General features: G+C 41.5%; 1 protein-coding gene across 1 annotated transcript in view; it reads right to left on the bottom strand.

Annotated features, from left to right (window-relative positions):
- The window catches only part of LMNTD1 (lamin tail domain containing 1), a gene marked incomplete at both ends in the record, with an annotated part of 150,204 nt that overhangs the window by 39,167 nt on the left and 99,000 nt on the right, over positions 1–12,037 (bottom strand). Inside the window, 5 exons of the mRNA XM_081331941.1 lie at positions 279–398; positions 2,140–2,323; positions 3,330–3,525; positions 5,725–5,975; positions 7,282–7,397. Of these exons, the coding sequence (XP_081188067.1) occupies positions 279–398; positions 2,140–2,323; positions 3,330–3,525; positions 5,725–5,975; positions 7,282–7,397 (867 nt within the window). The remainder of the gene's footprint in view (positions 1–278; positions 399–2,139; positions 2,324–3,329; positions 3,526–5,724; positions 5,976–7,281; positions 7,398–12,037) is intronic.

Genomic DNA, 12,037 nt, shown 5'->3' with positions numbered 1-12,037 from the left:
TTTATGATGGTTTGCCATGTCCCCGGGTCAGGTGATCCCCTTTGGCGACCTTCTGACAAGCAAAGTCAATGGGGAAGCCAGATTCACTTAACCACCGTGTGACTAACTTACCTGCGGTGGTTCACTTAACGACTCCGGCGAGAAAGGTTGTAGAAAAGGGGCAAAACTCACTTAACAAAAACTCGCTTAGCTGACAGAAATTGTGGGCTCAGTTGTGCTCGTAAATCGAGGACTACCTGCATATCAAAAAACAGAGGGGGAAATTTGAAAGGAGTTACCTGTCCAGAAGGATTACAAAGAATCGTGGTGCATTCAGAGCCTGACTGAAACCGATCCAGCTCCTTCCACAGATAATCTGTGGGAGGCTTATGGTGCCTTTTAGAATCCATGGACCACACCTGCAATACAAAACAATCAGGAGCAATTAAGCATCGCATACATGCCCTCCCTGAATGTTTCCACAGTAAGAGAAGAGATAGTAACAGACACAGTAAGAGAAGACATAATCTTTAAACACCTGAGTCTTTCTTTCTTTCTTTCTTTCTCTTTCTTTCTTTCTTTCTTTCTTTCTTTCTTTCTTTCTTTCTTTCTTTCTTTCTTTCTTTCTTTCTTTCTTTCTTCCTCCCTTCCCTTCCCTTCCCCTTCCCTTCCCTTCCCTTCCCTTCCCTTCCTCATCTTTCCTCTTCCTCTTCCTCTTCCTCTTCCTCTTCCTTTCCTTTCCTTTCCTTTCCTTTCCTTTCCTTTCCTTTCCTTTCCTTTCCTTTCCTTTCCTTTCCTTTCCTTTCCTTTCCTTTCCTTCCCTTCCCTTCCCTTCCCTTCCCTTCCCTTCCCTTCCCTTCCCTTTCCTGGCACTGTATGGAGTTATTCTATGTACTTTAAATCTTGCATCTGAAACAAGCAGAAAACTGGGGTGTCACTTTCAGCAACCCTGATCAGTGGGACCCTCCAGGAGTTGCACAAATAGTTGTGCATCGCTATTTTAGAACATCTTACCACATGGGAAGATTCTGCTGTGGACCCTCGGCAACACCTTGCAAACTATTATTACTAGCCTTCGCAACTGTTCGCAGAACTGAAATATTTCTAGAGCAATATTTGGTGCCAACAGCAATAAGCACCAGATTTGGATATAGTATTAAGGGTTGTTTTTTTTTTTGGCTCTATAATTGGTCCTAATGACTAGCCTTAATGATGAGGCCAGATGGTTAGATCATTAATGTAAAAAGCACAGCTATAATATCTGGAAGTTGAGCCAGGCAACTGACTTATTTTTGTGCTGATTTGAAATTTTGTTACTTATCCAAGTAGCTTCTTCTGTCCGAACAAGTTGGTTAGAGGAGTAGGCAGAGAGTTGTTGGAATGTGCCAACTCTTAAAATTATTGTTGTGAGTTATTGACCCAATAACATGCAACAACCAGAATATAAGTCCAGTTGCAATACTCAACTTCCAGATTATTCTTATTGCTTGATTAAGAATCATCAGTGGCATAGCTATATACTTCATTCTTTAGAAGTATTCTACATTCTTAGAAGTTGTTGCCCTTCTAAACGGTACAACTGTTTTTTATGAACAGGGTGTGATAGAAGGAAGGAGCTTGATTATCACACTAGAGAGTGGGATTGTGCAGTTGTGGCTACTACGTGGACTTTTTGGACACTTTAAAGCAGACATGTCAAACACAAGGCCCGGGGGCCGGATTCGGCCCGCAAAGTGGTTTCATGCGGCCCGCGAAGCCATCCTGGAAACAGGGAGGGAACGGCCCCCACTGCCTTAGCCCTGGCCCAGAGACCCTCAGATCTGTCCCACTCCTGCCCAGGCCCCCATAGGCACCCTTGATGCGAACGATGTAGAGCTGGCCACGCCCACCCAGTAGGCCATACGCACTCTAGCCATGCCCACCCAGTAGGCCACGCCCACCCAGTAGGCCACGCCCACCCGGCCGCCTGAGGGCAACTGCAATGCTGATGTGGCCCTCAATGAAATTGAGTTTGACACCCCTGCTTTAAAGGATGAAGGGAAGGAAAAAAAACACAGTTGCTGGCACAACTTGATAGCATATTTAATATTCCATTCTACAAGCAGAGAATCGTGCATTGCAGTAGTTCCATACAATGAATCGTTTATATATTTCACTTACCGTCACACAGGATTTCGGCTTCATTCTGATGTTGGGGGGGAATTTAAAAATGGCCGCTGGGTGGCCGTTAATGTTCTGCTGAAGAGTATAATCTCCAATGCTTTCTTCTTTGTCAGAGGAATTATTAATTATCTTCACATAATGGCCACTGAAATGAACTTCAGTAATTTTAAGGTTCCCAACACTATTAAAAATACATATAACAAAACTTAGTTAGAAGACCCAGTCTTGTTGGGATTATATTTTTTTGTCTTTTAACAACCCTATTAATCCTTTGCATCAGGGTGGAGTCAGGATGACTGAATGGATCTGAGAGTTTGCTGGCTAGATGCCCTTCCTGATGCCTATGCAATGTTGACAGCAGACAATTACGGTACTCATTGCACCAGGAGCGAGAAATAATTTGACACCTAGTATTGAACTCGCAAAGGGACGCGGTGGCTCAGTGGGTTAGGACGCTGAGCTTGTCGATCAGAAAGTCGGCAGTTTGGCCAGTCAAATCCCGAGTGCCGTGTAACAGAGTGAGCGCCTGTTACTCGTCCCAGCTTCTGCCAACCTAGCAGTTCGAAAGCACATAAAAAATGCAAGTAGAAAAATAGGGACCACTACGGTGAGAAGGTAACAGCGTTCCGTGCACCTTTGGCGTCTAGTCATGCCGGCCACATGACCACCGAGACGTTCTCGGACAAGCGCTGGCTCTTCGGCTTTGAAACAGAGATGAGCACCGGCCCCTAGAGTTGGAAACGACTAGCACGCATGTGCGGGGGAACCTTTACCTTTACCTATTAAACTCGCAGCCTTCTGATTGTGAGGTGAGAGCTCCACCTCTAGACCACCATGCCACTCATTGGGATTATCTATATAACCATGGAAAAACAAAATCTACCCAACCACCAAATTTGGCGGCTATCCAGATTTTCGCAGTTCAAATTTGGGAACTCTAGTCTCAAAGGATTTTAAACTGAGTAGGTATCTCATTCCCATTGCGCTTTTACCCCAGAACAAAGCTTGGGAGAAACATCAATCCTGAAGTGAGACATCTGAATTTCTAAACTTTCTCTGCCATTTCTCCCAGCTCTCTGATTATCACGGTTTTCCTCTGTATTTTTTCCCAAATCACATGGTCAAAATAAGTGGGATTACTTAGATTTTTTTTTTTTTTGGAAACAAGGGCAGTATTCCAAAACTACCTGGATGACGATGAGCTGTAATACTCAGCTGGAATTCGGGACCGTCCTCTTTCCTCCATTAGTTCACCACTCCTCTTCTTAGTGTCACCAAATAACATTTTCATATAGTCCTGACCGTTTCCAAGTTCTTCGTTATCAAAGGTGTCAGAGTAGGAAAGGTATTGTTGTGGTAAAGTGCTGATGGTGTTGGGAGAATCTAAACAAAAATAATGAATGAATGATGACAACTAACCGAGGAAAGAAGCAATCTAGAACTAAAGAGAAATTTCCTGACAGTGAGAACAATTAATCAGTGGAACGGCTTGCTTTCAGAAGTTGTGGGTCCTCCAACACTGGAGGTTTTTAAAGAAGAGATTGGCCAACGATTTGTCTGAAATGGTATAGGGCAGGGGTCAGCAACCTGAAACAGTGAAAGAGCCACTCGGAACCAATTCCCTCACAAAAGGAAAAACTGGGAGCCGCAGAAAATATGTGTGCATGGGCGTAGATGCGCGCATGCGCAGAACAGGGTTTGACTGAAGAGTGGAGCCAAGGCGAGATATGCACCTACCCTGCATATTTGAATTGATTGGTTGAACTTTTTTAGTCCCACTTTTTTTTTTTTTGGACTGCACGTGGCAGAGGACTGGGAGCCGCAAGAGATGGCTGAAAGAGCCGCATGCGGCTCCAGAGCCACGGGTTGCAGACCTGTGGTATAGGGTTTCCTGCCTGAGCAGAGAGCTGGACTAGAAGACCTCCCAAGGTCCCTTCCATCTCTATTCGGATTCTGAAACTTTGGGAAGGCAAAGCAGCTCTGTTTTGAGCTTAAAATGGGCTCATCCAAATATGTTCTTTCAAAGCTGAAAATGGATGGAAACTAATCAAGGAGAGGACCAAACTAGAACTAAGGGGAAATTTCTTGATGGTGTGAACAATCAACCAGTGGAACAGCTTGCCTCCAGAAGTTGTAGGTGCTTCATCACTGGAGGTTTTTAAGAAGAGATTGGACAAACATTTGCCTGGAATGGTAAAGGGTTTCCTGCTTGAGCAGGGGGTTGGACTAGAATGAAGACTCAGGGATTAAAACAATAATTAAAAAAATAAAATAAAAAGAGAAGGCAACTTATTTGAAATGATTATGTGGGGGAAATGCCCCGATCTTCTCTTCCCTTTGCCGCCGACATTAAAGTGGAATGCATTTTTTCAGCAAAAGCTATGGCTATAAAACGAGGCACTGCTAAAGTGAATGATTTCCTAGTGACCTTCTGATTTATTACCTTGCTGGAATTACCTCCAGTGGGTCATCGTAAGAACAACCAGTGAAATAGCTGTTACTCTGGATGTTTGGATGATGTATTTCCAATCAGGAGCCACTAATGAATTCCCCCCCCCCCCAAAAAAAATATTTCCACCTGTATATCCTGAGAGAAGTCCTAATTTTTCCCTCCCGTTCATACTTTAGTGACAATCAGGGGCTGCATCTGTCTGGGTAATGATTAGGAGATATGTCCAGTCCAAAGAACTGGACAGAAGAGAGATGTCTATGGAGATTCTCAGTCATCCAAGTCATAGTTGTCCCAAAGGTGCTTTTTCAAAGGGCAACTGGACTTCCTTTATTTTTTTTCTTGAAGACGTTTCACTTCTTATCCCAGAAGCTTCTTCAGTTCTGAATTGAAAAAGCTTCTTGGGTGAGAAGAGAAACATTTTCAAGGAAAAAAATAAAGGAAGTCCAGGTGCCTTTTGAAAAAGCATCTTTGGGATACCCAGAAAAGAGCCAGTTTGGTGTAGGGGTGAATGCACCACACTAAAAACCAGGAGACAGTAAGTTCTAGTCTTGTCTTAAGCACAAAGCCAAATTGGGCGACCTTGGGCCAATCCCTTTCTCTCAGCCCTAGGAAAGAGGCAATGGCAAACCATTTCTCTAGATTTTGCCAAGAAAACTGCAGGAATTAGTCCTGGTAGTCAGCAGGAATAAATACTGACTTGAAGGCTAAGCAACAGCAAAAACCCCACAAACCATCTACATCAGGGGTCTTCAAACATGGCTCTTTTATGACTTGTGGACTTCAACTCCCAGAATTGAAGTCCACAAGTCATAAAAGGGCCACATTTGAAGACCTCTGATCTAGATGTTGGAGTCTTTGAAGAAGTTCTAGCTTGATGCCTTAACCATGACACCAAAGTGGCTCCCTCCATCTGTATTTAATCACCTGATTTTTTTAAAAAAAATTTCCTTTAATTCTTTAGTTCAATTCTTCCAGTTTTCACCGACCATTTTAGCTGACGTTAACGGGAATTAACCAGGAGCCGAGTTGGGCAAAACCGGGAAAATGATTGACCTTAAAAAAAAAGAGTTTTGTTGTTTTGTTTGTTTTCTTAAAAAAAAACAACTTCCCAGTCTTAAATGCGGACTTACCTAAAGATTTGTTCACTGTCACAAGAGAAGATACTGGGAACCGGACAGTTCTAGACGAAGCTCTCCCACGAAGAAGAGTGAGCGTTGACGTGGACTCTGTGAACTGGGAAAATACGACTTTCTCGGAAGGCTTGGCTGTGATGCTGGTTTTAGACTCTGAAATATGCTGGAAATGGACTGGAGCAGAGGGCAACCGATAGAGCGCTGGCTCGGTTCTGTAAGAGACATTGAAAACCAGTCTGTCATGCGTAAGCCATCAGATCCATACACGAAGAATTCAATTAGCTACTTTATTATCGCTTCTCAGCCTTTTGGCTAAGATCAAGGGTAGTTAGCTACTTTATTGCTTAAGCCCATAAGACAGGAATCTTCCCAGACTGACGATATGCACCAGGGTGAAACTAGATCAGATTCCATGGCATTCGAGGGGAGTGAAACTTTGCCCTCTTGTGCCCACATAATTCTGGGAAGAGAAGGAGGAGGAGGAGGAGGAGGAGGAGGAGGAGGAGGAGGAGGAGTTATGTTAAATGTTACATGTTACATGTTAAATGTTACGTTTAATTGACTAGTTTCCCCCTCCTTTTTTGTACAATCTTTCTTTCTTTCTTTCTTTCTTTCTTTCTTTCTTTCTTTCTTTCTTTCTTTCCTTCCTTCCTTCCTTCCTTCCTTCCTTCCTTCCTTCCTTCCTTCCTTCCTTCTTTCTTTTTCTTTGTTTCTTTCTTTTTTTTCTTTCTTTCTTTCTTTCTCTCTCTTTCTTTCTTTCTTTCTTTCTTTCTTTCCTTTCTTTCTCTCTCTCTCTTTCTTTTCCTTCCTTCCTTCCTTCCTTCCTTCCTTCCTTCCTTCCTTCCTTCCTTCCTTCCTTCCTTCCTTCCTTCCTTCCTTCCTTCCTTTGTTTCTTGCTTGCTTGCTTCTTGTGGCTAGGGTTGAATGTATGTTTTTGTTTTGTTACTGGAGATTTTTAAGAAGAGACTGGACATTCACCTGTCTGAGATGGGATAGGTTCTCCTGCTTGAGCAGGGGGCTGGACTAGAAGCCCTCCAAAGGTCCCTTCCAATTCTATTCTATTCTATTCTATTCTATTCTATTCTATTCTATTCTATTCTATTCTATTCTATTCTATTCTATTCTATTCTATTCTATTCTATTCTATTCTATTCTATTCTATATTCCAATATCTATTCTATTCTATTCTATTCTATTCTATTCTATTCTATTCTATTCTATTCTATTCTATTCTATTCTATTCTATTCTATTCTATTCTATTCTATTCTATTCTATTCTATTCTATTCTATATTCCAATATCTATTCTATTCTATTCTATTCTATTCTATTCTATTCTATTCTATTCTATTCTATTCTATTCTATTCTATTCTATTCTATTCTATTCTATTCTATTCTATACTATACTTTGTTTGTTTTTCTGTTCTGTGTTTTATTATCTATGAGAAAACAATAAACTTATAAAAAAGATGCCGTGGTGTGGTTACCCAGGGAAACCAGAGCAAGTTTACATAAGGAAAGAAATCAGTGGAGAGTTTCCAGTTAATAACCTACCCTTTAATATAGCCAAGCGTATTTTTCAGAGAAGTGATTTCCTCTTGCAGAGAAGTATTCTTTTCCTGAATAGCTTCCACGGCTTTTAACTTGGAGAGAAGATGGTCTTGTATTTCCTTAAAAAATGGGGAAAAAGGGGGCAGGGAAAGACAGAAGAAAAGATTTGATGGAGTTAAATGCTTATGTGGTTTTTTTTAATATAAACTGTTTTGACCCAATGGTCCTTTTTTCTTTCTGGTCTCAAATAATGTCATTAACCCCAGACAAAAAGGAAGACAACCCAGATTTTGTCATCTTGGTTTTTTTATGCAAGTGTTGCACCAGCGTAAATCCTAAACTGGGCTGTCTACTCACAAACGCTCTCCAATTATCGGTAGGATCTCACTGGGATCCTACGGAGAAATGTTGCCAGGTAGGAGAGAAGGAAAGAGATATGGGCTACTCCGTATCTTCCTATCATTCAGTTTCATCTATAACGTTACAGGGAGTCCTTGACTTACAACCCTTCATTTAATGATTGTTTGAAGTTACAAGTGGCTGATGATCGGTTTTTCACACTTATAGCCGCTGCAGCATCCCCAGGGTCACGCGATCAAAATTCAGACACTTGGCAACTGGTTCATATTCATGACATTGGCATGCCTTCTGGGCTGCAGGAGGGTTAGGATCAGGGTCAAAATGTGTAAGCTGGTCTCCGCAGCTAAGGAATGAAATCCCACCTCTTTTTTACATAAACAACAGATTTAAAAATGTTTATGAGGTCTGGGGTGCTCCCTCAGCTTGGTGGTTTTCTTGCAGACATTTCGTGACCCAACCAGGGGACATTGTCAGCAAACCCTGCTCCCTTCTAGCACTGATGATGTTCCCTAGTTGGGTCACGAAATGTCTGCAAGAAAACCACCAAACTCAGAGAGCCTCAAGGACCCCACAGTTCTCCTTCTCCTCCACTATGCAAACCCCTCTCCTTTCTAGCACTGATGGTGTTCCCTAGTTGGGTCATGAAACATCTGCAAGGAAATCGTCAAGCTCAACGAACACCAAGGACCTCCTCCTCCTCCTCCTCCTCCTCTTCTTCTTCTTCTTCTTCCTCCTCCTCCTCCTCCTCCTCCTCCTCCTCCTCCTCCTCCTCCCTTCTAACCCCCTCCCTCTAGCATGGATGATGTTCCCTAGTTGGGTCATGAAACATCTGCAAGGAAATCGTCAAGCTCAACGAACACCAAGGACCTCCTCCTCCTCCTTCCTTCTAACCCCCTCCCTTCTGGCACTGATGATGTTTCCTAACTGGATCACAAAACATGTGCAAGAAAACTGCCAAGTCAAGAATGTTCTTACTTTGACATCAATAGCACCAAGGACCACAACCATCACCTCCTTCTCCTTCTTCTCCTTCTCCTCCTTCTCCTCTTCTTCTTCCTATTGCTATTCCTACTCTTATTCTCCTCCTCCTCCTCCTCCTCCTCCCTTCTAACCCACCTCCCTTCTAGCACTAATGATGTTTCCTAGTTGGGTCATGAAACATCTGCAAGAAAACCACCAAGCTCAAAGAGCACCAAGGATCCCTAATTTCAATCCTGAGCTACAAATATTCTGTAAAAAATATTCATGCAACAACCCTAAGCCACCCCAACCTTCAGTCACATGGTCATCTCAGCTACCATCTTGATTCTCCCCCCCCATCTCTCACTCTCCTCCCCATGGACACTCCTGTGGGGAGAGCTTTTCTTCAGTGACCTGAGAGAAAGCAGATGTTTTTCTCAGGAAACTCCAGCTTTGAACCCTGGTTGGGTTCAGATTGCAGGAAGGCTGAGCTAGTCGCATAACGGGAAATTCCTATTTCTTTTTAACAGTCTCACTGTCAAAATGCTCTGCTATTATCTTCAAAAAGCCATGCATTACGTTTCCAATAAGCCATAACATGTTACTGGGGTCACAGACCTTTTTCCTCACTTGCTTCCCAGTCTCCAGAATGTTTTAAACAGGATTTCAAAAAGTGTTAACTCTCTGGCATGCTAATATACAATATTTTTTATTCTGATACGACAATGTTTGGCTGAGTTGTGAGACACAAACACCATTACAAATTCATGCCTCTGTAGAAGTTCTCCATCAATATTCTAGTTTCTCTCAACCCATGACTACAACATTTTTTCAACAATTGTAGTGTCAATGGAACACTGATTAATATGTGTTCAGTTTGCTTCAGCTTTGGTAACAAAATCTGTTTCAAAGTCTCTCTGTCTCTGTCTTTCATCCATCCATCCATCTATCCATCCACCCACCCACCCACCCACCCTCCCTCCCTTCCTCCCTCCTTCCTTCCTTCCTTCCTTCCTTCCTTCCTTCCTTCCTTCCTTCCTTTTTTCTGTTTATTATATCTATCTATCTATCTATCTATCTATCTATCTATCTATCTATCTATCTATCTATCTATCCATATCTATCTATCTATCTATCTATCTATCTATCTATCTATCTATCTATCTATCTATCTATCTATCTCTATTTATCCATCCATATCTATCTATCTATCTATCTATCTATCTATCTATCTATCTATCTATCTATCTATCTATCTATCTATCTATCTATCTATCTATCTATCCATCCATATCTATCTATCTATCTATCTATCTATCTATCTATCTATCTATCTATCTATCAATCATCTATCTATCTATCTATCTCTATCTCTATCTCTGTCTGTCTGTCTATCTGATATGAAAATATTGCAATAATAGTCTATCTTTGTACCATATGTATGGCTATATCCTATTATGCATGCACCAATCAATCTGTCTTTGGGAGAAAAAGGCACTAATAGTTTCCTTTCACCAGTAATTTACCTTTTGCCAATAACTCAACATTCATTTGGCATGGTGATCAACACTGGATTTACTGAGCCTTGTGACTGCAAAACACATGTGCTTTAATATTTTTTTAAAAAAGGTTAATTGCTTCTGAGGGACTCATTCATCTTCTCCGTGTGCCTGGCTTCACAAAACAAAGTCTTTTCAAACAGAAGTTAAACAATCCTATGTCTAAGATATTTCAATATGAATTCCTATTCACAGAGGTGAGTATAGGGACAGCCTTTTAACTTTCTAAGATTATGGATTTCTTCTAACGCTGGCTGGAGAATTCTGGAAGTTGAAATCCACCCATCTTAAAGTTGCTAGGGTTGAGAAACTCTGCTCTAATTTTGACACCCAAGACTGCAATGGTTAGGAAGTCATTTGTTTTGCTCTAGGGTTCACACAACCAACTGGGCTAGACTGAACGGGATTGGATAGTTTATCATTTCAGCATATAGGAACACACCCAAGGTTTCAGCCTATTATGTGAACCACACCGTCACGTAATACGGTGTTTTTAAAAAAATATTTGGGCATAGCTAATATGTCAACAGAGCAATTGGATTTTGTTAGCATGAGTTAAGAGGTAAATATGTATGTGTGAACACCACCATGTTTACCTAGGACAGAGGTAGGCAACCTTGGCTCTTTTATGACTTGTGGACTTCAACTCCCAGGATTCCTGAGTCAACATGGCTGGTTCAGGAATTCTGGGGGTTCAAGTCCACAAGTCATAAAAGAGGTTAGGTTGCCTACCCCTGACATAGGAAATTATGTCCAAGGTCATAAAGTCCACCACCACCACTTAGTATCCAATGACATCTGTTTAAGAAATAATTAAAGGTGTTTCTATAAATTGCAAATCTATCAAGACAAGCCCAATCTTAGCAGCAAGACTGATTTATTTATTTATTTATTTCGCCCATGGCAAATGCAAAATTATTCTTCATTTGTAATGACAAGAAAAAAATAATATTGTAAATGCACTGTTCTTTGGTTTTTAGTGAGCATAAACAGTGCAATCACACCGGTGATAGATAACATTATCTATGAAACAATCATTCTTGAGCCCAAGAGCTACAAAATCAAATTTGACCACGCAAAAAAAAGGAGTGATGGTTCATCAGAAGTTCCTTGATGATCTCATGCATTGAAGGGGGATAAAGATGCTTTATCACATGCATATAATAAGCTCACTAATACAAGAATGCAGCTATTGCATAAATGACCTCTGTTCATAAGACAATTATTTATCAATGTTTTCTGCAGTTCCTCTGCCACCGAAGTTCACAGTTGCCTCCAACTAGGAAAGTGTCTCATATCTTTGGCCTGGTGATCATCTTTGAAATGTTGAGGGCCACCGTCACAAAATGTCTAGCAAGGAATTCTTTGCCCATTGATAAAATAATTAGCCTGTTAATTATTGGCCACTTCTAAACATTTGGCTGGGGAATTCTGGGAGTTGAAGTCCACCCATCTTAAAGTGGCCCAGGTTGAGAAACACCAATCAGTCAGAATCTCAATCAATCAGAACATGAAAATTATTATTTTTTAAATCAGAATAGAGCTGGAAGGGACCTTGGAGGTCTTCTAGTCTAACCCCCTGCTTAAGCAGGAGACCCTATACCATTTCAGACAAATGGCTGTCCGGTCTCTTCTTAAATACCTCCAGTGATGGAGCACCCACAACTTCCGGAGGCAAGTAGTTCCACTGTTTAATTGTTCTCTCCGTTTCAGAAATTCCTCCTTAGTTCTAGGCTGGTTCTCTCCTTGGTTAGTTTCTATCCATTGTTTCTTGCCGTGCCTTCAGGTGCTTTGGAGAATACTGTATCTTGACTCCCTCTTCTTTGGGGCAGCCCCTCAAATATTGAAACACTGCTATCATTCTTTTCTCTAGACTACCC

Source organism: Vipera berus, assembly GCF_964194415.1.
Source record: "Vipera berus genome assembly, chromosome: 6".
Classification (NCBI taxonomy): domain Eukaryota; kingdom Metazoa; phylum Chordata; class Lepidosauria; order Squamata; family Viperidae; genus Vipera; species Vipera berus.
This window is presented reverse-complemented; position numbering and strand designations above follow the sequence as displayed.